Here is a 25,127-nt window from a genome sequence, read left to right on the forward strand (position 1 = left end):
GATTTGACCAAATCTGCACCTGATTTATTTTACAGCAAATATCTTCATTTTATGAATTTATTTCAGTGTTTTAATCGATGATGCTCTCTGATAATATGACAAAGCAGGCATATAAGCAATTAGTGCAACCCTAGCTGATAGCTGCTAAGAGACACAGGCCGTTTTCACGACGGAATAGCAGGCATCTATTTGATACCAATATAATCCTTTGGTTCCTCAGGAATTTTAGTAGTTCTTTTTAGTAGGTTTACCAGCTTTCGAATGAATGGCGCGTTAGTTTGCTATTTTTCTATTAAATATCACATCGATTTACTTTATCTAAGGATTTATCACTAACATCAACATAAAGCGTAAGCACAATTACAAAATTATGAAATTAGTAAATACTAGTACAATAGTTAAAAAAAGATACTGAGTTGCCACACTACAAAAGATATATTCATTTATGGCGCACGACAGACATTTAGAAAGCAGCGCCCTGTTTTATTGCACGCTGCTAGCCGCTTCCATTGGGTTTTGCAGGCCGACGTTATTGGTTGTTACACGTATGATGTCACGCGACTTGTGGCCTATCACGGCTCTTTAACGATCTCCACTAAATGAATGCAACAATGGCCTTTTAACCCGCGCGGGGCTGGGGGGGGTAAATTTTACCCCCCCTCGCGAATTTTTGCAATATCTCAAAAACGGCGGCGCGCAGCGCCGCCAAACTTTCAGTACATTTTCTTACATCAATTTGACACGTTCCCTGAAAATTTGAGCGAAATCCGTCGGAAAATTTTTGAGAAATTGACGTTTTAGTGACGTCATGTTCGCCATTTTCGCCTCAAAAACGGCAAAAGTTCAAACGCCGCTAACATCTTCATTTTTAAAGGAATCAAGACGTAACAAAAAAGGATATACGTAATTCTACTTTGTCTATCAAATGGCTATCACGGTTTTTTGAAAATTTTGGATTTTGGCCCAAATTTTTCCAAAAAACTGACTTTTTTGGGAAAATCGCTATAAAATCCAAAATTTTGAGTGTATCGAAAAAACCGGAATATATGTCAGAGAAGTGGTCTATGTGTACCTACATACCAAGTTTTAGAAGAATCGGTTCAAAAATGTGGGAGTTATTCAAAATTGTATGACGTCAAGACACACAAAAAATTTGAAAAATGACTTTTTTGGAAGTTCTAGACCTCGTACGGAAACAAAAATAGCACCATTCGACTCGCCGTGAAAAACTGCATCAGATAGACACCTTTTTAGGCCTTAGCAACCAACTTCAAAATTTGACCTCACTTGACCTGACCTTGACCTGACCTCGACCTGAAATTCATCCAGAGGTGGTCCATATCACTTATTGAGTGTGCCTATTGAATTCTATGAGTAAAATGACCCATAAAACATGTGTCGCACATGCCCTTTTCTATATTTTGTTTTTGGTGACCTGACCTGACCTGACCTGACCTTGACCTTGACCTCTGAATGATATTGTATGCAACGAATATTGTCTTGGTAGCCTAAGAACACGTTTTGGGCGATCAGTCTCAGTCCATGACTCCATTCTTCGGCAACTACGGTGCAAGGCCGATACTGTAGGAACTTGCAAAATTGTACCCTTGACCTGACCTTGACCTTGACCTCAAACTTAAAATTAAGTACATGTTTTTAGTTGTTCGTGATGAGATCTTTCGATTGGCGTTTGAATTTTCCAAATCGGACCATTAGTTCGGGAGATAACAGGGGGGGTAAAATTTACCCCCCCCCCAGCCCCGCGCGTTCGGCTGGAGACCCCAGCCCCGCGCGGGTTAAGTTGATATCTGTGGCCATCTGTCTATGGAGCGACCAATATGAAAGTTAGATGAATTTACCGGAGTTACATGACTATGAGCAAGCAAATGTGTATCAGGAATGGATTCAGGTGGAGAATTGCGCTGGACCATGAGTGCTCGAGCGCTCCCAATTCCACGCCGGTTTGGCTTTGGAGCCGAGACAGACGATGCGGGTCAAGGTCACCGCTGGGGTAACGCTGGATTGGCTGCGCCCGAGCACCCGTAACGCGGCACAATTCTCCATCTATAGATTTTCCTATTCGCTCAGCATTGTGATACCTAGGTGTTCGTAATAGCAATTACTCTGCTTATGTACTTATCCCCGGTTATTTAAAAGAAGTTTTTGTGAGGGGATATCACGGCTATAGGTAGGTACTCAGTTGCCCTATTCACGACTTTCAAAGAATGCTCCGATATCTAAATACCGCACAGACCTACTGCATTGGTGAATCTGACAAAAGGTCTGTGGAATTACATTCCCCCTCACCACACCCCTAAAAACTCATCCAGTGTCAAAAACCACTTTTATCGACTCGCCAAAAAAAAAAAAAAACACACACACACACACACACAAAGCATGGGGCATGTCAGCTCTCAGTTCATTTATCATTGTCTTTACCATGGTTCAATTGCATTGCGCGATTCAAAGCACGTGAGTGCCTATATAGTATATATGTAGAAGATAATACCTACAGCAAAACATCAAAAATTACAAAGGCTACAATGCTTAAAAAGTAGGTTCATCAAGGAAGCCCATTTTAGCTTGCGTGGTGTTGCCAACCATGCGATTCCAACGCGGGCTATTCACAACGTCTGCAAAGGCACGTTAACAACTGACAAGCCGCCACCGCTGCCACTTATTCATAGATGGTTGATATCGCAGCTTGAGCGTCAGCAGCGCGGCCCACAACGCGTCGGCGCCAGCGCACGCAGCTGTTGGCACTCGGCAGCCGGTGTTGCGACTTAACGGCCGGCCGGCCCCATGAAGGAGAAGCTCTTGCTGAAGCTTTGTGATCGCCTCATAGCCGCCTTGGATGTCATCTTTCTTGGCAGATCCATCCGTTCAGATGGTACGGTGCAGTCTGGATAAAGGACGAAGTCCAACGCCGCTAACCCCGCGACCGCCACCCCAGAACGTGGCCGCAGACCGAACGGGCGTGAGGGCCGTAAGGGCCACCCCGCCATCCGGTAGGTGGCTGAGCAGCCGGGCGCAGCGGCGCCTGGGCGGCGGCCGCGCTGAGATGAAGTCCCAAACCGCCATGTCGCCATCACCGCCATCACCATTGCTGCAGCTGTTCCCAACCGCCTCCATTGCCGCCGTTGTCAGGTATTGCCAGCAGCCGCGCCGCGGGATGTCAGAAGCCGCGCCTCCAGCGCCCCTCTCCGCACGTGTGCAGGTGCTCTGCGGCCGCCGGGTCCGACGTCCAGGCAGAACATGATATTTCCATGCTGCTCCGACGGTGGGCTGGTCTTGTTTGGGTGTTCCTCCACTGTGACGTCGGTCACGCCTACCCCGGCCAGGGCGCAGAGGCCGACGTCTCACCATCCGGTTGCGGTCCTCAGTCGGGTCGCAACGTGTACCTCTACCGCAGCGTGGAGCGCGCTCCCGCTGGGCAGCGATACAGCCAAACGTAACATGCGGGCGGCCAGCGCTGCGCCGGACAGCGGACCCATGCAGGGGGTATGCCGGTCTCGGCCATTAGCGGGGTCGTCGGGGCCGAGGCTGTACATACAGCTGGTGACCGCGTGAGCCGCCAATCGAAGCTCACGGCTTATAACCTCGACGCAGGCATCACACGTTGTCCCGATGGGAGCTCCACGACGCCGCCGCGAACTACAGCAGCGCGGCTCGCAGCGCGAAGACCGGTACGGACGGCCGGGGCGCGAACGGCGTGCGGGAGTCGCAGGCGACGGAAGACGTTCTGCGGACAGAAAGGGTTGGGCATAAGCTGGTCGGCAGGACACTCTTGAGCCGAGCCTTTGATGTAATTACAGATGATCCAGAAGCATGCACAAAAATTCATGACACACTATTCCCATTTATGTATTTGCTACATATGATATGATATACCAGCTCATGATCAGTGACGCATTCTGGGCAATATGTTCTAAAGTGAAGTAACTGAAGTTACAATTGACAGCTTAAAAAAAACACACACACGCACACACATTCGATAGCTTATGAGAATAACATGCCTTGTCTGTTTAATGCAGGAAAATATTTTTCACTTTTTTAGAAACAGCAAAACCGTTGTCAACATGCCATGTCAACTATCTAAACAATTTTTTATGGAAACTGCTCTAGCTAGCTTAAAGTTCCACAACGTTTCCGGAGCACTGTACCCAAACTCAGTTCATGTTGCAAGAAAAAACGGTAATAATGCCTCCTAATTTTGAATGAAATATAGGTATGAGTAATTTGATTTGGAAATTGGAAAGCAACAAATTTCCGCACATCATTTTAGCAAAATTACTATTTTCTTCAGCCACCAGGTTTTGCACAAAACTATAGTAAACTTTATGATCTAGTTTACACAAAACCAAAGCCCCTTTTAACAAATGTTGAATAAATTTTAACAATTTTAAAAAATGTATCGTGGAAGAAAATGAAAAGTGTAGATTTGTAAAGCCGGGATATTTCACGGATTAGGCATTTAAAGAAATATCTTCACCTTTCTTTGAGCCACCAGCCTTCACCAAGTTTTACACGAATGTAGTGAACCAGACAATGTGGCAACTCAAAATTGTGATGGTTTGAGATAATTATAACGGTAAAAGAAAAAGCAACACAAGGTTCCTTACCCTCGCTTTTTTCACTAGTCCAGATGAGGCTTCAACTGTTGCCGACCTGAGGAGCTATAGGGACTTGAGCTTTCCAAAACTCAATTTCTAAGGGCACTGAGCAGTGTTTGGGTTTCACACGTATGCGATCGTAAGTTATATTAAGTTGACAAAGCAAGCAAAGCAAAGCATGATGCCCCGCGCGTCCACCCGCGACCACGTCCCGCGTCCGACTCCCGACCGCCGCGTGACCCGAGGCTCCCGGCGGTCACGTGACCTACCGGCCGGGACTGCAAACGGCCTTCAACACCATTCTTGTATGACGTCATATCCTACTGAGGTGCTGATTGGTTATTTCCACCGTAGTTATTTTTGTTTCATTGTTTTGCGTGTTTTTCTTATGTGAAATGTAATTAAAAAATTTGCCATATTTTAATCACCATTAAAACATAACTGAATAGGTATAAAAGAGAACTCGATAAATACTTTCATTGTTTTTAAGAATTCCGGAATTAGATACCCGAGGGAGCAAAGAGGGAGCAAGTTGCCACGCTGATTTGATACCTCATAGTCGAAAGGTGGGCTACTAGAACCGAAAATTGCTGTGTTTGTAAATAAATAAGTGATTTGAGGGCAAAGAATGCCCGGATTTAAACTTCTTAAATTATTTTGAACATAAAATATTTCAGTTTGAGGGATGTTAAGGCCTCAAAGAGTAGGTACTTTTCAGGTATCAAATAAGTTCCTCTGCGAAAGTTCCGTCGTGAAAACGGCTACACTGAACCTGATTTGACCAAATCTGCACCTAATCTCTACCAGATGTGCATCAAATGTGTACCAGATGGCCGTCGTGAAAACGGCTAATGTGTAGGGTAGACCGGGGCAAGTCGCCCCGCCGAGGTAAAACGCCTCACCGATGTTTCTCGGAACTGGCAAGGTTCTGGAGAAACATCATCTCTTCTATAAAACGTGCACTATATGATCATTATATGAGCAGACTGGAAAGAAATTGTGATGACTCTTTAGGGAGATATAGCCAAAAATGTGTTTTTGGAGTGATTTTTATGTTTTGTTGTCAGCTTATGCATCATGGCGTTCTTTTATGGTCCACATCAGGTTAACGACTTTTATGTATTTTGAACAACTTTATCTAACGCTTATAATGCCGGCTTGGTTCGTGTTAAATTATGCCTTGCTGGAGTGCAAGGCGTTGTTCTCTGACCGAACTACGTGATGGGGTAAAACGCCCCAGTAGGTCGCGGGGCAAAACGCCCCATGGGGCGTTTTACCTCATGTGTTGTTCGGACTACCCACTTCCTAATGTTCGGTAGCTGGCTAACAGTAAGTTTTTATGCATTTATATGTACTTTTCTCAGCAACTGGATGGCAAAGGAAGTATTTTGTTAACATTTCTATTGCAATAATTTATCATTTGGCCTTATGAGGCAGGTGAAAAACCTGCTCATACAATAGTGTCATAGCTGAACACCTGATAGGGTGGAAGGACCTAACTTCAGTGCCGTGCTTCCCAAGGTCTAACAGACCTCTCATATAAGATTTAAGTCAACTAGCATGTTTAACCCGCGCCCCGCTGGGGGGGCAGAATCTGCCCCCCTCCCGTTTTTCGCCAATAACTTCTAAACGCGTTACGCCAGCGACGTCAAACTTTCAGTACCTTATCACACATCAATTTGACACGTTCCCTGAAAATTTGAACGAAATCCTTTGGAAATTTTTTGAGCAATTGACGTTTTAGTGACGTCATGTTCGCCATTTTCGCCGCAAAAACGGCAAATTTTCAAACGCCGCTAACATCTTCATTTTTAAAGGAATCAAGACGTAACAAAAAAGGTTATACGTGATTCCACGTTGTCTATCAAATGGCCATCTCGGTTTTTTGAAAAATTTGGATTTTGGCCCAAAATTTTTCAAAAAACTGCTTTTTTTGGAAAAAATAGTTATAAAATCCAAAATTTTGAGTGTATCGAAAAAACCGGAATATATGTCAGAGAAGTGGTCAATGTGCATCTACATACCAATTTTTAGAAGAATCGGTTCAAAAATGTAGGAGTTATTCAAAATTTTATGACGTCACGACACACAAAATTTTTGAAAAATGATTTTTTTGGAAGTTCTAGACCTCGTACGGAAACAAAAATAGCACCATTCGATTTGTCGTGAAAAACTGCATCAGATAGACACCTTTTTGGGCCTTAACAACCAACTTCAAAATTTGACCTCACTTGACCTGACCTTGACCTGACCTCGACCTGAAATTCATCCAGAGGTGGTCCATATCACTTATTGAGTGTGCCTATTGAATTCTATGAGTAAAATGACCCATAAAACATGTGTCGCACATGCCCTTTTCTATATTTTGTTTTTGGTGACCTGACCTGACCTGACCTGACCTTGACCTTGACCTTTGAATGACATTGTATGCAACGAATATTGTCTTGGTAGTCTAAGAACACGTTTTGGGCAATCAGTCTCAGTCCATTCTTCGGCAACTACCGTGCAAGGCCGATACTGTAGAAACTTGCATTTTGTACCCTTGACCTGACCTTGACCTGACCTCTGACCTACTTAAGCAAAAAAATTTGGGCTCTTAAGATCCGCCTTGTTGAGAGCTTTCGATTGCCGTTTTCCCCGTCTTTCTACGACCATCGGTTCGGAAGTTAGACAGGGGGGGCAGAATCTGCCCCCCCCCCCCCACCGTTCACGGGGCTTCTAGGGAAAGCGCTATAACACCGAATAAAACGCATTTTGTCGAAAATCAGCGATAAGGCGTCAGTTGTCTAGTACATATGTTGCTATTAGAGGTCACTGGTCATACCAGGTCAGGTCACAGGTCAGGTCACCAAAGGTCACCAAGGGTCACCACATGAGCCCAACTTTACTAAGGTTATGCGATGCATGTTTTATGGCCAGTTTTTCATTTCCAACTCAATGGTGTTGGTAATAAGACCATCAGGTACGGTTTAGGTCACTTTCTGGTGGAGGTCAGGTCAAGGTCAGGTCAAAAAAGGTCAAATTTCAAAGTTGATATTTTTGCATAAAATGGGTATTGATTCGATGCAGCTCGTCACGGGGAGTCTAATGGTGGTCTTTGTTTTGCGCTACGAGGTCTAGAATTGCTAAAAATTGAGTTTGAAAATTTGACGTCATCAATTTTGAACAGTTTTTTCGCTATAACTTGGCCAAAAGGTATCGATCTCAAATTTGGTATGTAGATAGAAGGCAGTAGGGGCTATCACATATATTCCGGTTTTTTCGAAATTCAATTTTTTTTTTGATTTTTAGGCTATTATATTCGAAAAATCTATTTTTTGATTTTTGGGGGTCAAAATCCAAAAAATTCGAAAAACCGAAATAGCAGTTTTGTAGCCCATTTAATTTCACACCTTTTATGTTTGACACATTTTTCTGTATCTCTAAAGCTGTAGGCCTGACAGCTCTTCCCGCGAAACCTTTTTTTGGGTCGAAAATGGCAAAAATGACGTCACTCTGACGTCATTAGCGGCCAACCTATCATAGCCTTTGGAAAAATTTTTGGTCACCATGTGCGCTAGCTGCTCCCGGGAGGGTACTGAAAGTTTGGTGACGATCGGCGCAGCGGTTCTCGAGATATATCGAAAAAACTAAAGGGGGGGGGCAAAAAAAATGCCCCCCACCGCCTGGAGGGTTAATCTTTAATCTAGAGTATGGGGCTTCTTGCCCCAGGCCGTGGGGCGTTTTGCCCTAGGGTTGGGGCAAAATGCCCCATTTGCAGTTGCTTCACAAATTACTTCCTAGCTAGGAGTCCGATCATAAGTGAATGAATTTGAGGGGTGGAATTTAAAGTAAGATGTCCAAAGAACGCATTGAGCACAAATTTGGCCTTCCAGGTGATGTGGGACAAAAGTTATGTAGCAAAATAAATTATCTGGGGCGTCTTGCCCCAGGCTACCCTACCTTTGGTATTTTTAGGACACTTCGGTGAACGAGCGTCAATATCATAACGTCACGATTTTCAGGGTTCGGGTGAGATCAGACTGTCTCCATACAAGCTTGAAGCTGGTTAGGTATGCAGTATGTATCCGTGGTCACCATTTCTCTCGCAACACCGCTTGGTATTTACAGCACTTATTTTTCGTGTTTCCATACGCTGACGTATCCTTCTCATTAGCTTTATGAGTAAACAAATGAAGCTCTTTGTGCAGAGTTTAATGAACTCATCGTAGCGGCCGTTGTTGTCAGATGTCCCCTAATAACGTACTGAAATAAGGACTGCCCTTTTTCAGGGAAGCGGCCCTGGTGGCGCAGTCGGTTAAGGCGTCGACCCGCGGTGTGGGCGGTGCCGGATTCGGGTTCGATTCCCGGTTCCGCCCGTTCCGCGGGCGTCGTCCCCGGCTGTGTCACCAGGTGTGGGGTAGGCTCCCACTTCAGCCGTAGCCTGGGGGGTGGGTAATGAGGGCCGGGAGGAGGAGGAGCTCTCCTGTAATTGGGACGATACGAGCCCGTTGGAGGGAGGCCTGAATAAAAAAAAAAACACCTGGAAACATCTGCCCACATAGGCATATGTAGCTCTTCATGCGCTTCAATATACACATTACACAAGCAAAGCCAGCGAGTCAATGCTATTAAAGTGACCATCCCACCTTAACATTAGTTTTGAGTTCAGATAGCCTGGGGTCCCTGGCTTGCACTTACCGGTTTGAGCACTCACAAGATCGAGAAATGTCTCAGATCGAAAATATCGTATTTCAAAATTGCCGCACTTTGATTCAGAGGGGATAATGCATTAGAATGACCCTCTGAATGTGTGACGTCAGCGCAGATCTAACCATTTTAAATCTTTTACTAAAACGTTTGGTAGCACGCGGTGGTATATGCTGATTTGCGCGCAACAAGTGCCGCACTTTCAAATAAAGTTGCTAGGAACAGCGGAGATCCCAAAAAGTAAGCAAAAGTAAAAGTTTAATATCTTCAAAAACGGTGAATATTTTTCGATGAAATCTGGTAGATATTCGTTTTCGCTCTTTCTGAACCGAGCAACATCACTTTCATGCCAATTCATTAACTTGTTTGAAGGTGGGAGGGTCCCTTTAACGCTCAGCACTAGAGCGATGACTGATAATTTACGAAACATTGGTTTTTATGAATTTACGAGGACTTGCTGTATACAAAAACATATAGGGATATTATTGATAATTGAATAAATATGGAGATGGACATTAAAGCACCTGTTCTCTGTGAGCACAGGACTGGACATGACAATGTGTAAAGAGATGCCGATATAAACTCACCATTATAATTACGACACAATACAGCCTGCTTCAGACGTTGCAACCGTCCTTCCATCACTTTTTGTGATCACTGATTGATTATCGTGGCCATGCGATTTTCATTGCTTAACCCGCGCCCTGCTGGGGGGGGGGGGGTGTTTGAACACCCCCCTTGTGGTTTTTCGCGAATATCTCAAAAACGGCGGCGCGGAGCGCCGCCGTTTTTGGTACACCTTATCATACATCAATTCTACACATGTTGTGAAAAATTTCAGACCAAGGTCATTCAAGGTCAGGTCACCAGGTCACTTGAAGTGACCTCACCTCATAAAAAGTTTCAATGTCTGTCATAGCTACACCCAGTGACCGATCGCTTTGAAACTTTCAGCGATTGCTAAGAGCAATAGCATGTACAAAATGTATATCTCAGAATTTTGATATCGATGACCTAAGGTCAGGTCAATTTTGCGACCTCCCCATTATAAGTCAATGGGAGAAAATTGAAATGCGCCTCTTTTGGACAAAAGACATTATAAACACTCCCAAACACCGAATTACAAGTGGTTTAGACACACTGAACATGAAAATGGTGTCCGTGACTCTTGTTTATGCCCTGAGGTCATCTTAGGTCACGAATGGTATCTAACAGTTTTTCGCAAATAACTTTTGATAGAGGCATGCTAGAGCGATGAAAACGCCTTAGATGTGTTCAGCTCGACGATACGGATCGACTGATATGCAACATGACCCTTTCCGGTCAGGTCATGACCTTGACCTGAGGTCAAATTTTCAAGTTGACCTTTCAAGGTCAACTTATAGTTCATTCGATGCGTCTTGACGAGAGGAACACGATACCGGTAAAAGTAAGCTCGTACAAGGCTTGGGGCAAAAGTTATTGCAGAAAAACTGTTTCCGAAAAAATCCGCTATTTTTGCAGTTTTTGCCCCCTGCAGGCAAAACCGTTGACGTTAGGTCAAATCTGAGAGAATTACTCAGAAAGGGCTTTAATAGGGCTATCGAATGCGCTTTTCTGCAGCGCTGTAGCTCTATTGGTTCTCGAGTTATGCGTTGGCTTCTTGGAAATTTTCGACATTCGACCTGGAAATCGGCGAAATTTTGCCTTCAATGACCTCTGGTGACCTGACCTTTGACCTGACCAAAAAATTGACCGAAGTGATTTCGTCATTATTTTTGACGCTCTTTCGAACGCCGCCTTCCGCGTATCGCTACGTGGCCCAGGAGCCGAGTTACAAGGGGGGGTGTTCAAACACCCCCCCCCAGCAGGGCGTGGAAATCCAGGACCCCCAGCCGGGCGCGGGTTAAAAAAGTCAATACGAGCTTACACTAAAGCGGATTCAGAAATAGAAGAAGTGAAGTGTAGCAGTGAAATTAACATACCTATTCATAAGTTCCGTCCATATTGCGTCTAAGAAGTGACAGCACAGTCTTCATAGGCATGTCAAAACGGAACCACTTGACATTTGTCAGATGACACCTAACTGGCGGAAACATTAGTGGGTCTCCTTGTTCATATAGGTATGCAATGAATGCTTTCCTCGTTCAATTCGCTTTGTCAGGGTGGAACGGAGCCCGCAAAAGGAGTTTCGGCTAGGAGCACTTTAACAGAACCTCAGCCATAGTGTTACTGACAGACCGGCTGAGCCAACCGGTTCGCGCTCTGTTCAAAATCCACTGTGTTTTTCTCGCTTTCACCGCGGAGAAAATGCTGTAAGCCCCCTACGGAAGCCGTTTCTAGATCGTCAGTCGCGGCCGAGTGGGAGCCTTACCATCGATAGAGGAAGGTAGAGGTAGGGTGCCAAAAGAGCCAACCAAATGCTTTCCGCTCTTCCTGCAAAGAATGTAGTCACCGTGGCATAAGAGGAATGATAAGTAGAGGGTGGGAGAGGGTGGAAATGAACCATTTAGCTAGAGCAACCCTAGTTTTAGTATAGAGGTTGGTAATGCGAAATGGAAAATAGCAGACCATAATTCAAGCTTTAATTGCGATATTTTTACAGTTACACGAAAAGTGCGCTATTTTCTCTCTGTCAGTTCCATAAAAAAAATCATATCTACCTATACATTACGACAACAGCCCTCAACTATTCGGCTGGTCGCGTATCCTAGTTTTCAATTACTTGCCTCGATATCTTATAGATCACATCATACCAGCTGCAGCACAGAGGCGTGGCCTTGCACATTTTCTTCATCCTTCCTACCTTATATGATCTCTTATAAGGGTGCGTTCAGATCTCGGCCCCTAGCGCCCGCCACAAAGCCCTTCCGGAGCAGGGACACGGCTGGCCTGGGCAGACCGATGAGCCGACCTAGACGCAAGAGGCGCCTCATACACAGGATGCACTGAATCACGGGCTGAAAGGCTGACTTGTCGACAGAAGGGAAGTTCATGACGGAATGCTACTCATGGGTCCTGTTAGATGGTAATGAATTGATGCATATCAAACATGCATGTTACATTAGGTACATAATAATCTTGGTCGGAATGCTTTCGGCTTTCCTATTTTCTTTTACGGTTAGATTAGCAGCAATAGTAAATATATAAGATATTAACCTCGCTTTTGAAAGATGACGAGAATAGACCCATTCCCTTTTTATGTATGTAGGTACTGTAGCGGCACGGAATATATAGTCTACGAATATATAGTCTATATAGTCTACTGCCCGCTCCGTGGTAGCGGGCAAGTCAGTAAGGAACAGCCGACAGCGGACGTATGCTAAAATTGACTACTTTGAGAATGTTTACCTACAAATGATCGGCATTGGGTGCTATTTCTTCGCAATCACTATATGCCTAAAAAGCAAACTTAGTTTTCTGCTACCAAAATGTCTTTTCAACTTTCTCAGAAATGCAAACCACTTCCTTCGTTCGTGCGCCTCCGTTTGCTCGGGCTGTGTGTTATGCGGCACAGCATATGTTCAGGCGCTCAACACCAGCGCCATCTATTGAGGCGATCACATAACAACCACCTACCGCACTCGGGTCCCAAATGACTGAGAGTTATCTCTTAAAGGGATAGTATCACCATTTTGATGAAATTTGACATTGCATAGGCCCCACCTTTCTGGTCCGGGAACTGAAGACCGATCCTCGAAGCTCCACACCGTTATCCCGCTATCGCCGCTCAAAGTACGAAAGGTGTACTACACTTTGAATCGTGCTTCACTATCTTCACTGTTTAAAGGGACCCTCCCACCTTAACATTAGTTTTGAGTTGAGATAGCCAAGTTTGCGGCCAGGCTCAGAAACCACCATTTATCCTGGTCGCAACCCCCGCAGCTTTATAGTGTTCAAGAAATTTCTTCCCTTTACTTGCAGGTTGGGACCAGCGTAGTCCCTATCTCTTAACACTAACGGACTCTGATGACGTCATCAAGCCCATTGACCGCGCGTTATAAAATAAAAGTCTTATATTTCAAAAACGGGTGAATATTTTTCGGTGAAATTTGGTAGATGTTCATTTTCGCTCTTTCTGATTCACGGTACATCACTTTTATGCCAATTCATTGACTTTTTTAAGGTGGGAGGGTCCCTTTAAATGTTTGCGCCGTTTTGAATTGACCGCCAGTAATAAAACTTTTACCCTGGTCATTTCATCAAATTTTATAAAGCCAAAACGTTTTTCGCACTTATTCATCACCGTTAAATTCATTAAATAGTCGTAGGCAGTTTCCGCTGTTTCCTTCGGATTCTAGCGGCTCAACAAAGGAATTCCTCCAGCTTGAATCACAATCTCCCTCCAATGTATGACGTATATGTATGACGTCGTCTGATCAGTCTCGATCTCAACGACAACTCAATCAGAAGAGAGGCCGCGTAAGCGTAGCGTCAATAATGTATTATCTGCGCCAGTTCTGTAGTAATTTCGCAGGCTTCCAAAGTGGCGGCCATGCTTGTAGTGGTGGTTCGCTCATGAAAATGACTCGCTCATGAAAAAATATTTTTCACCGAGTTCGGTCCTCAAACTATGTTTTTCTGATTCAGAAAAATAAGAAATGCTAGTAAAAAAAAATCAGCTCCATACATTGATTTTTTTTTTCGATGATACTGTCCCTTTAATGACAAATGTCTCTGTGTAGATATCAAGTATAGGTACCGTCTGTTTTCGTAATCGTAATCAGAAGCAGAGAAAAATTGATGAAAAATGATCCGCAGCGTGGTCGAATGACGAGATTAATATTAAGTATGTAAGTCGTAGTCGGTATTGTATTTGGCTCTTCTATAGTAAATGCCGGAAGAGGAAGATGTATTACTTGTAAATAAAGAGCAAATACTGGGTGTGGCAGAACAGGATAACGACACGTGAAAAATTGTTTTCAATTGCATCGCTCTGTAACCTGTTTTGCCTGTTAACGTGTACATCGTTTTAGAGCTGAGCATGCACAGCTCCCACTTGCATAATGCATTATAGTTCAACACACTCCGGCTCCTCTTGGTCCCATATTTAGGTGTATGGAGCAATATCGCTTGCGTAAACGTAATCCAGGCTTACACCGTAACGGCATAAAGAATGTCTGGTCCAAATGGTGTTTTGCCTGAAAACACTCGCAACGCGTTTCTTCCTCGTCCAGTAAGAATATGTGTGCCCTAGACAGCAACAAAAAGGAAAACATGCAAACTTGTAGGACTTAACCCTCGCCCGCACATGGGGGGTGGTTGCCACCCCCCCCCCCCCAGGTAGTCTTTCTGCTCTGCACTCAACATTTTTAGAGCTAGAAGCCTGATTTTTCGTATAGCTGCTCCTCTATCCTTTCTTGACATTCAGTGAAAATTTCAAGTTTCTGTGATTTTTGGTTTCGGAGATATGACCTTGTTTTTCAGGTCATGTCATGACCCAAATGGCCAATTCTCAACATCTTGCGTTGGCTATGGGCCTTGTGAGCTTTTGACACCTTGATTTCGGCCTTTTTTGCCAGTCTTACCTCCCACCTATCATGGAACATGTTGTTCGACGATGTACAAATGTCAAGGTCAAGGTCAAGGTCAGCCTAGGTCATCTAAGATAATTGCGTTTTAGGCAAGCGGAATTTACTTTTTGTGAAGTTTTTTTGACTGCATTTTTGGTAAAAGCTTCTCAGATCATGATTTCATGTAATATGGACACATAACCAATCGGTGCACACATCAGTATACACACAGACACACACAGACATACAAACACATATAATTGACCTTGACCTAACTTGACCTGAAATGACCTCAGCAGCAAAAACCTGGTCGGGTGTTGTGACAAAGAGGTTCTAGCTGGCTTGGCACCAGAAAACGGCATCGTCATCGGTATATGATAAGCAGCGCACTTGATATTCAACGGTGACCCAAAACAGCAACATTTTTTAGTTTGACCTGACCTGGAAGGTCAATGACTGACCTGAGAAGGTAAAACTGGGTATCATTGGATTCGTCTCTTCCCAAAGAATCTTTTTGGTCTTTACCGCTAAGCTCTATCTTCAACAGGAACGAAATGGCGCGGGGGGGGGGTGGCAACCCCCCCCCCCCATGTGCGTTCTAGGATGGGAAAATGGCATGTGCGGGCGAGGGTTAAAGGGACCCTCCGGCTCCCACCTTTAAAAAAGTTTATGAATTGGCATGAAAGTGATGTCGCTCGGTTCAGAAAGAGCGAAAACGAATATCTACCAAATTTCACCGAAAAATATTCACCGGTTTTCAAGATATTAGACTTTTACTTTTGTTTACTTTTTGGGATCTCCGCTGTTCCTAGCGACTTTATTTAAAAGTGCGGCATTTGTTGCGCGCAACGCAGCATATACCACCGCGTGCTACAAAACGTTTTAGTCAAACATTTAACGGACGTTCGAAAGCCTGATGACGTCATCAGATTTAAGTGCCAATACCAATACATTGTGGCACTTATTTGCACAGATGTCAAAATCAAACTCAAATTTCTTTGCGATGAAGTAATTGCTGGAGAAACGGTTTTCACGGCACTGATTTTCAAAGAACGTCCATCAAGATGGCTATCTCAACTCAAATCTAATGTTAAGGTGGGACAGTCCCTTTAAGAGCATACAAGTAGATGAATTGACCCGGCGGCTGCTGGGCCTCCGCGCCACCCGCCGGCCGCTGGGGGGGGGGGGCATATAATTGCCCCCTCCCCTTTACTTCCGGCGACGATATCGTCGCAACGCGAAGAGATGGAGAAACGAAACTGTGCACACATCTTTCTGAATACCTAGCCAAGGTTGTGTCCAAATTTGGTGTCGATCCCATTTGAAATGACGTCACAGTGATGTCAGAAGTCCAATTATATAGATTTGCGACTCTTAGTTTCCTCACGATATGTTCGATATATGAGACCGAATATAAAGGACCGGTTATTAGTCAGGAACTAGTTGGAAGTGTACTTTATAGATGTTTAACCCTCGCCGGCCGAGGGGGGGGGGCGGGTGCCGCCCCCCCCCATAGGTTTTTTTCGCGATAGCTCCGAACACGCTGGCGATAGAGAGCTGAAACTTGGTATACCTGACCTTTGATTCAAGCCGGATCTTTTGACACCAACCGCATTTTTGGGTCAGGTCAGGTCACTGACCTATTATGACGTCATAAGTGAACCTCTGCACGGTCTTCAGATGTCGCAACTTCGCAACGCCCTCACTGCCAGAGGAGATGTCACAGGGAAATGAAACTTGCAGGATCTAGTATCCATTATGAGTCTCACAACTTGTATATCTCGGATTTTTCCTAGAGATCATATGAGGTCAGGTCATTTTCGTGACCTCACCATTATAAGTCAATGGGGAAAAATGAAAACTGCTATTCTGGCGCCGGGAACGATCTCCAACTATCTCAAGCACACAGAATCGTGATTTGATGCACTCCTTGCAAGGTTAGATGCGTCACTTTTGCAATGTTGACCTTACGTGACGTCATTTATGACGTCATCAAGGTCATATTAGTTTTTCGTCAATAACTCTTGATCAACTTGAGCTAGCGAGTCGGGGAAGCCACCAATGGACTCAGGAAGACCTGCCGAATCGAATGATATGCGACATGAACTCTTTCGACCAACTTCGTGACCAGGGGGTGCTGACCTGACCTTGACCGGAGGTCAACACCCCAAGTTGACCTGACCCGAACAAAAAGTATATCATTCGACGCGCCTGAGCGAGGCGAACACGATGCTGCCAAAATCGCGGCTCTGCGGCCGTTTTTTGCGAAGTTATTCACCAAAAACTGAACCGTACCTTGGGGCTCTTGACCTGACCTCAGAGGTCACCGGTTGACCTAGGAACTTAAAATCGGGTACCAATCTCTGCGTCTCGTAACGGCGCACACGCTCGTTTTTCCGCGACGCGCTAGCTCCACCAGGGGCGAAACGGCGAGGGGGGGTCGTACCCGCCCCCCCCCCCCCCCCTCGGCCGGCGCGTATGTAGAAAACCAATTGGTCCGGCGAGGGTTAAGGATGACAGCAGGTGCTGTCTAGTTCATTTACATGGTTGAGTTTTATGCTCAGCGACATCAGAAACGGTCCATATTGGAAAACGACAAAACTTTATGATGTCACTGTGACGTCATCTTAAGTGCTACAACCACCAAACTTTCTTAAAATATTGCCTAGATATTTAATTGAAGCTATGCCAAGTTTCACGTTCGCATCTCATCAGGTTGCGGAGATATTCCACAAAACGTAAAGGGGGGCAACTTTATGCCCCCCCCCCCCCAGCGGCTAGTGGGGTAACAGCCTTATCTTGGCTAAGTTCAATTATCTGAAGGATTACATAGATGGAAATTAATGCTGGGCTTTTATCATTAGCAGAGATCTTATTATTGTTTTATTGAGTAACTTAGCACGGTTTTCACAAAACGGTCTTATGGTAGGAGATATAGCTAATGAAAATAAATGTTACTTTTTTAATAGCTCAAGATCTGTGCTGAAAGGCTCTTATAAATCTTTCCGTACCTACATATCGGAATTCGGATGCCCACTAAACACTGATAAAAGGTACCAGTAAAACGAAGTTTCATTGATACCACAGCCAATGTTTTGACTTTTGCTAGTGTTTATTAATAGGCGCACATGAGCGATACGCACTCCGTTCAGTTGAGTATACTCGTATACGCACGTCGCACCACCCTGAGCAGCGGAGCAGAATCGGTACCGTAGGTCCGTAACGTGCGTACTGCGTACAAGCGCAGAGCGCTGCTGCATGGAGGCGGACGATGGCGCAGCACACGCGGCCTCCCATGTCGCCAAAATGTGACGGTGGCGCGGGCAGTCGGACGGAAATGTGGCGATCGGAGGGGAGTTGCGCCCCGATGACGGCAGATAGCCGTCCCCGCTGGCACCGAGCAGCCCCCGCCGGAGTCAGAGTGATTGGCCAGCTGCCGGTGCACACTGCACCGAGTGCCCGCTGGATTAGGAATTGTTTCTCAGAGGAACGGCAACATACTCGCGGCGTGCCGACGGGAAAAAAACATATGGCGATTGGCGACTTCGTGGTTTATTTTTTTTTTTGTACCTGCCTCAAATATGACCGTGCCTCAAATTCAAATGCCAATAGACTGCAAAGGCTCTTCTGTCTGATCATGATGATGCAAATAGCAATGGAAGGCTATAATGCTGAATGCTTCTCGCCTCGATACGGTTACTTATGAATTAGGTAATAATTTCAAGGGTTATCGAGGTGACGCACGCTGATATTTATTTCCCTTATGGCTTATATATATATATATATACATATATATATATATATATATATATATATATATATATATATATATATATATATATATATTAGGGTGGCACTTAAAAATCAATTTTTGATTTATAATGCGTGCGGGTGGTTTTCCGGTTCCATTCCCATAAAAAATAAGGGAGGCAAATTTTTATGGAAAAATATTGATGTTTAGAGGTCGCGAATCAAGGTCAAAATTGAGATTTTGGTAGCAGATTTCAATATCATTAAAATCGTTTCTGACTTTCCTATTACGCTGTAATCGGATGATAATAAGGCATTTCTTAGTCATTTTCATATTGTTTATTGATATTTAATGCAGCTTCGGTCACACCCAAACGCTGGTCTATGTACTCCACTACTCCAGTTCCTCCTCTTTAGTAGATAGATTATTGGCGCCTCATTGGAGGGAGGGGTATCATGGGCAACGGGCACCCAGATCACTTTGTGTGTAGCCTGGTTAGCAATTGCAGTCGATCTTCGGGTGTCAGGTTAGCGTTTTCTGTGATCTTTTCAACGACATGGAGAAAGAACTGGCGCTAATCTTTGTCTTTCATGAGTGCCAGTCCTACATCAGCGCCATACCGCGCCTGGTGAAGTCATTCACCACCCGCAGCTCCCGGACTACACGAGCTGCGGTTTGGTAGCTGCTGTCCTCCCAGTGGCCTTGGTCATTGATGATGAGCCCCGCGTCCAGGTCGTGGATCCTTGAGAGCTTTTTGAACGATGGTGTGAGGAAGCTCGCCAACGTCTCGGTCGTGAGAGCGGCGTTCATAGTGTCCACTAAGGACTTATGGGGCGGGGCCTCGTCCTCCCTCTCCTACAAGTCTATGGCCCGCACCATGTCTTAATTGAGCCCGAGGGTCGCGGTCTAAAAGCTCCAGAGTCACCAGCCGATCGCTCAAGTACTACAGGTGACGGCCGAAGACCGGGACTGTCGCCTTCGACAGCTCCTTGTCGGGGTAGGTGCAGAACAAGTTCACGAAGGTCAGGTCCCGAGCGGGCGCAGTAGCGGGGAGTATGTACTATGTAGAGTCCGAGACCAGGCGTCGGCGGCGGCGGCGTACGTGCAGAGTGAAGACGACGACAGCGCACAGCGTCTGATGACCTGGGCCTCGGCCGCCGTCAGCCGGAGCCGCTCCCTGAAGAGGAAGGCATCCACAGTGCGGATGGTCTTTGCCATCTACCTAACTCAGTGGAGTACAGAGTGGAGTACGGAGAAACGGATGCCGTGCTTGGAACAACTCCACCGAGAGCAATTACGCAGAGCTCCAGAAGTTTTCGGTAGTGTTCCCGGAGCTAGGCATAGTCCAGCGATGGAAGCGATGGAAGCTGACCAGCAGCTCGTTCCTCTCCGGAACGTCGTCGACGGCGAACGCCACCGGTGTGATCCTGTCAATGAAGTATGAACTCCCACCCGCCTTTGAACCTCTTAAACAGCCGGATGTAGAGGCCGCTCGAGATTCTAGGGCAGGTGGAGAAGGCCTTCTCTAGGACCAGCTCTTACACGTGGTGCCGGCAGGCCAGCTGGAGGACGGGCCGATCCAGCTTCTGCTCGATAAGGGCTAAAGTACCGTTCACCAGCATGCTGTTTGCCGTCGTGGCGTCGAAGCAAAAGGCCGCAGTTCCGCTTCTCCAGTTCTTAGTCCCCAAGCGCTGTGAGCATGGCCTCCTGTGCTTGGATGGAGGGGAGGTTGAGAACGGCGAGGAGCTTGGCCACCCCAATACCTCCCCCCTCCCCATCACCAGGACCTAGAATCGGTCGACGCTCCTCTCGCGGTTCAGGATTCGCGGTTCAGCCGGAGTCGTATCCGTTCCATGCCGCAGTTGATAACAGGCTCACGTGTTCTTCACACATTACGGTTGGGCAGTTTGGCCCGGTCGAGGCCAGTTCACTGTTGGGGACGTCCGCTCGCCCGCATGCGCTTGGGAGTGTGAGTCAACGTTTCTCTCTCATGGTAGCCATCGTCAAAGACGTTCCCTCCGTGTGCGCGCCGCAGCGGCCGGGTAAGTCTGTTGCTGGCACTGGCACTAGAGTCGGAAGAAGCGCCCACGGAAGAACATCCCGAAAGCACAATAAACCAGTGCAGCTCAATGCACACCCTCGCCTCTGCTTTCGCCCGCCGGCGATAGGCTGACTCCAACTTCTTCACATTCTCTTTGACAGAAAAGGAGCATGTCTCAAGAACCGATAGAACCGTGGGCTCGTCCTCCCTTTGGAACAGGAGAGACCGGTCACTCCTCACACTAATCAGAGGATATGACCTCCACTGCGAGAAGGCACCGGTCGCAGGCCAAAACAGGCCTGACACATGGGTAAAACAGCCCAGATAGACCTGTCTTGGCCTGACCTGGACTGGCTACGATTGGCCGGAAGTGATGGGATAAACAATTGTTATACAAATGAAGGTCAAAATACGTCGGAGATGACGCTTAATGACCACATATGTCATTCCAAATAGGCTTAAAGTAGTTTCCAAAAAGTTGCTTTTTTCCCCAAAAATGTCAACTTTGACCTCAATTCGCGACCCCTTAATATCAATATTTTTCAAAATCATTTTGCACACATTATTTTTTACGGGAATGGAACCAGAAAACTACCCGCACGCCTAAAAATTGGATAAAATAAATTTCACCCTATTGCTAAGTGCCACCCTAATATATATATATATATATATATATATATATATATATATATATATATATATATATATATATATATATATATATATATATATATATATATACATATATATATATATATATAGCCTTTACCAAAGTGGGCAGCACGACAAAACATTTTTTATTGACACGATGCCTTGCCTCATGCCTCGTGGCGCTCTTCGAAATGGGCGACTAGGTATGAGGTAGCCGCCAACCGGTCACTAAATCAGGTTTCGAAGTATAAGGACCGTTTTTCTCAAGAAAGTTTTGCCTGATTGTCACTTTTTGTGACGATAGCCTTTTGATGCAGAAAACGGGTGGGTGTCTTACTTATAAATTAATTGCATCCGCTTTACCTAATTTATACGAGCCTGGCCTTATAGTGCTCAATGCTCATGCCTCATATTCGTTTCAAAAGAGACTGAATTATCACAACCGTAACTGAATCATGATAATATAACACCTATTCATGAAATTGTTGAACCAGGTCTTCCATACTATTTAGAAAAAAATACTGCACGGCTTGTTCTATTGTGCGGGGATCGTTGGCTTGTGAACACAACACTCGTATTGGAGCATTGTCCGCAATGCCGTCGTCAGATAATAGAAATATCAGCTACCATTGCCTTTTTAATGCTACAAAACTAGCTTACTTGTGTACTGTCATAATGTGCCTGTGCCCGCACTCCTGTGTCTATATTATTATGAGAAGCTTGAAGTGATTTTTAGACACTTGGATGTGATCCGTTATCGTCGCTTTCACCAAATTTTTATTTAGCTGTCCTTTACTTACTAGGAATGTCTCAGCCGCGTCAAATGATTAAATGTACATTTGTGTTCGAAAGCAGCAAAAATAATATTTGAAGCTCTTATACGGCCGTCTTGATTTGAAGACTATTTTTCTGGACTTCGCTCAATAGCAGTAGCACTTTGTGTGTCAACTTTTCTTTGTATTACGCTTTGAACACACTTTTTATTTATTTCGGCTTTTTCAGATTGTATATGATCTCGGCATTATTGACATCTCAATCTACAGCGGCTGCTAGGCGTGATGACGGCAGTACTGGCACAGTATAGGCTATCTCAGCCATAAGTAAGTGGGGTATGCTGGGTTTTAATGGGTTATAACCTCTGTAATGCTTGGTTGCGACAAGCCTATATAAGGTTCTATATAGCCTTGAGAGTTGAGACAAGCTCAAGTTGAAGTTGCAGGAAGCTGTAAGTTGGACAGACAATGCTTTTTAAATTCAATCCATTTACAGTTAGAATGTCTGATTTTTAGCTTTTGATATCAATAAGAACATGATTTTTTGGGGGACATATTTGTCAGGTTATTTGTAATAGGCAAGGCCGGTGGTAATAATAGGTAGGTATCAATAAAAACATATAGGATACCTAGGCAAAGTTGGTGTAATACGACGTCATATAATAGGAGATGGTGAAGTTGCCTTTTGCACCTTGGGCTCCAAATTGAATAAAAACCACACTTCATAAGTTCATAGTTCATTGTCACAAACCATGTTATCACTTATCAGCCTAGTAAATTATTCATACTCATCATACAATTCTTTACTCTTTAAAAACAGTTACCTACACTCTACAGTCTAGTTCTACACAATAAGCAGAATGTAACCTGCTTATTACAAAAATCTACAATAAGCGTAATTTAACCTGACAGCAGGTAACTCTGCCTAAGGCAACTTAACCCCTGACTTAATGATTGGTGGGCCGTGGGGTGTATTTTATTAATGTTTTGTATTTAATGTATTGTAATTATCATTAATTTTTGTTTGTAAACTAAAAAGTAGGTGTTCTAATTATTGATTTGTGGTGTCACCTGACATTATTAGAAGGTGTGTTCTTTCCTTTCATGTTTTTGCTTTGTGAATTTCTCCAGTTTTAGAGGGTGCAAAAGGCAGCTATGACACAGATAACAGCAGTTCTACTGTTATCTAATGCAGGTAACAGCAGTTTACTGTTATCTGTGTTATAGCCCACAAGATGTTACTTAGGCAAGGCTCAGTGATGATGTATCCCTGCCCAACAGAGTATACCATTTGCCTGAAGCCTTCATATAGGTAGACCGTAGAGAGGTACCATTTATTGACCCAAGTACCTACCTTTTTTTAATTAAAATGAAACAAGTTAAAAATAACAGTGCTGGACTTTCCATTTTATGCTGATATGCAGTCTAACTACATGCCAATTGGGCTTCATTCTTTTTATAGCTACATAACAACACAATTCGATTTGAAGATCTGATTTGATTTGATTGGAAGCTCATGATTTGATAGTCAATGATCAAGTAATGTGTTCATGGCCAATATACTATATAGTAAACCAAAATACATCCATATCTTTGATAAAGTATCACATAAAGTTGTACTTTGTCTTATGATTTACAGCAGTTTTGTGATTCTAGTCTGCATTTTATTAAGTTCTTGTCTTTTGAAATACTTTCACAAGCTCATTATTTTGTGCCATCATGGTCACAAGATGTGTCTCAGAGTAATTTCTCTACCTGAGAGAAAGCATGTTGCACATAGAAATTGATAATCATCTCAATTCTACCTAACCACCATATCTTCTTCATCTGTTTCAGGGACTCAATCAATCATGGCCGAGGCTCCGAGTCCGGCAGCGGAGGTTCCCGCTGTCCCATCTCGCTCCCGTCTCGTCTCGTCGGCCAGCTCGACGTACTGCGTCTCCTTCAAAGATACCCACCTGGACGTGGTTGTCAAGACGCCGGTGCTGCCACCACGCGACGATAATCCGGAGTTATGTTTCTCGGGCAGCCAGGACGGGGCTGTGGTGGGAGAAGATAGCCATAAATACGGACAAAAAGTGCGCCTGCTGGATGAGGAACCGGATGCTATCATCCCGGCGGAGAGGTGAGTATAGAGCTTATTGCTGGCGAATGGACGTGTACGCTGCATGCGAGGAAATAGCTGCTGTGTCAACATATGCATTACACGATGAGGCGAGACTCGACTTAGTCGGGCTGACTCAGCCCGACACTTGGTGACGGACTGGCAAGTGTTGATGGTCTGCAGGCAAGTCAACTCCCCCTCCCCACACAACATGCGGATACACGAGTAAAATATACAGAGTTAAAACTTAGAGCGATTCACGGATAGACATAATCAAGTTCAAGAGCTGCGTTTCGGCCTGAGCTCCTCAGTAGACGCTTTTCAAGTGCCAATTAAATGCCGACATTGGGAGTTGCGCCATGTTGCTGCCCATCCCCCCTCCGACCCAGTTACTGTCACGGCGGTGACGGGGTCTGTCGACACTTGTACCAAGTGGGCCGCTTAGCCGGCGGCCAAGGCCACTGTTACGTCGTCCCGCTGGATGTCCAAGGCCGAGCCAATGATACTACCTAGCGTTCTGAGACGGGGCTGCTCAATCAGCACGTGCGACGGACATGTGTGAGGGCCTGAAAAGCCTTATTTTGAAATTTGATATCAATAACGGCATCCTTTTGTGCATATATGATCTGCCCCATCCAAAGAAAATGGGATCATTCTTAAATTTCTGGAAGTGCTCAATTACGTTGGATTTTACTTTGCACGTTTCCATTACGTTATTGACTGTACGATATCCGAGACCCGAGTTACAGAGGAATTACAGGGAAATTGAAGAATGGAAATATACCGGTCATTGAGGCGTGTGCTAATTGATACCTAGATATTCTCACTCGCCATTATTTTTCACATCCCCGCCAGGGGTGGTGCATGTGCACACTCGAGGGTTTGCCCGCGATTGCTTGAAAAGAGTCGATCGAATCGAGACCTGCCCTACCGAAGCGGGTGATATAAAATATGACCCCTTCGGAAAACTTCTTGACATTAGTGGCTTTGACCTGGGCCTCGTTTCATAAAGC

The 25,127-nt window shown here is 45.0% G+C and overlaps 1 protein-coding gene across 2 annotated transcripts in view; it reads left to right on the forward strand.

The window, feature by feature from the left end:
• Positions 1-5,151: 5,151 nt before the first annotated feature.
• Positions 5,152-25,127, forward strand: part of LOC122379867 (zinc transporter 2-like) — a 41,845-nt gene continuing 21,869 nt past the window's right edge. Inside the window, exons 1-2 of one of the 2 annotated variants that reach the window (XM_043362422.1) lie at positions 5,152-5,179; positions 23,847-24,135. In XM_043362422.1, coding sequence (XP_043218357.1) covers positions 23,861-24,135 — 275 coding nt within the window. In that variant the 5' untranslated portion in view covers positions 5,152-5,179; positions 23,847-23,860. Of the gene's footprint in view, positions 5,180-22,114; positions 22,338-23,846; positions 24,136-25,127 lie in introns of those variants that run through there. The other variant, XM_043362421.1, reaches the window with a different exon arrangement.

Source organism: Amphibalanus amphitrite, unplaced genomic scaffold (assembly GCF_019059575.1).
Source record: "Amphibalanus amphitrite isolate SeventyFive unplaced genomic scaffold, NRLGWU_Aamphi_draft 000085F_arrow, whole genome shotgun sequence".
NCBI lineage: Eukaryota > Metazoa > Arthropoda > Thecostraca > Balanomorpha > Balanidae > Amphibalanus > Amphibalanus amphitrite.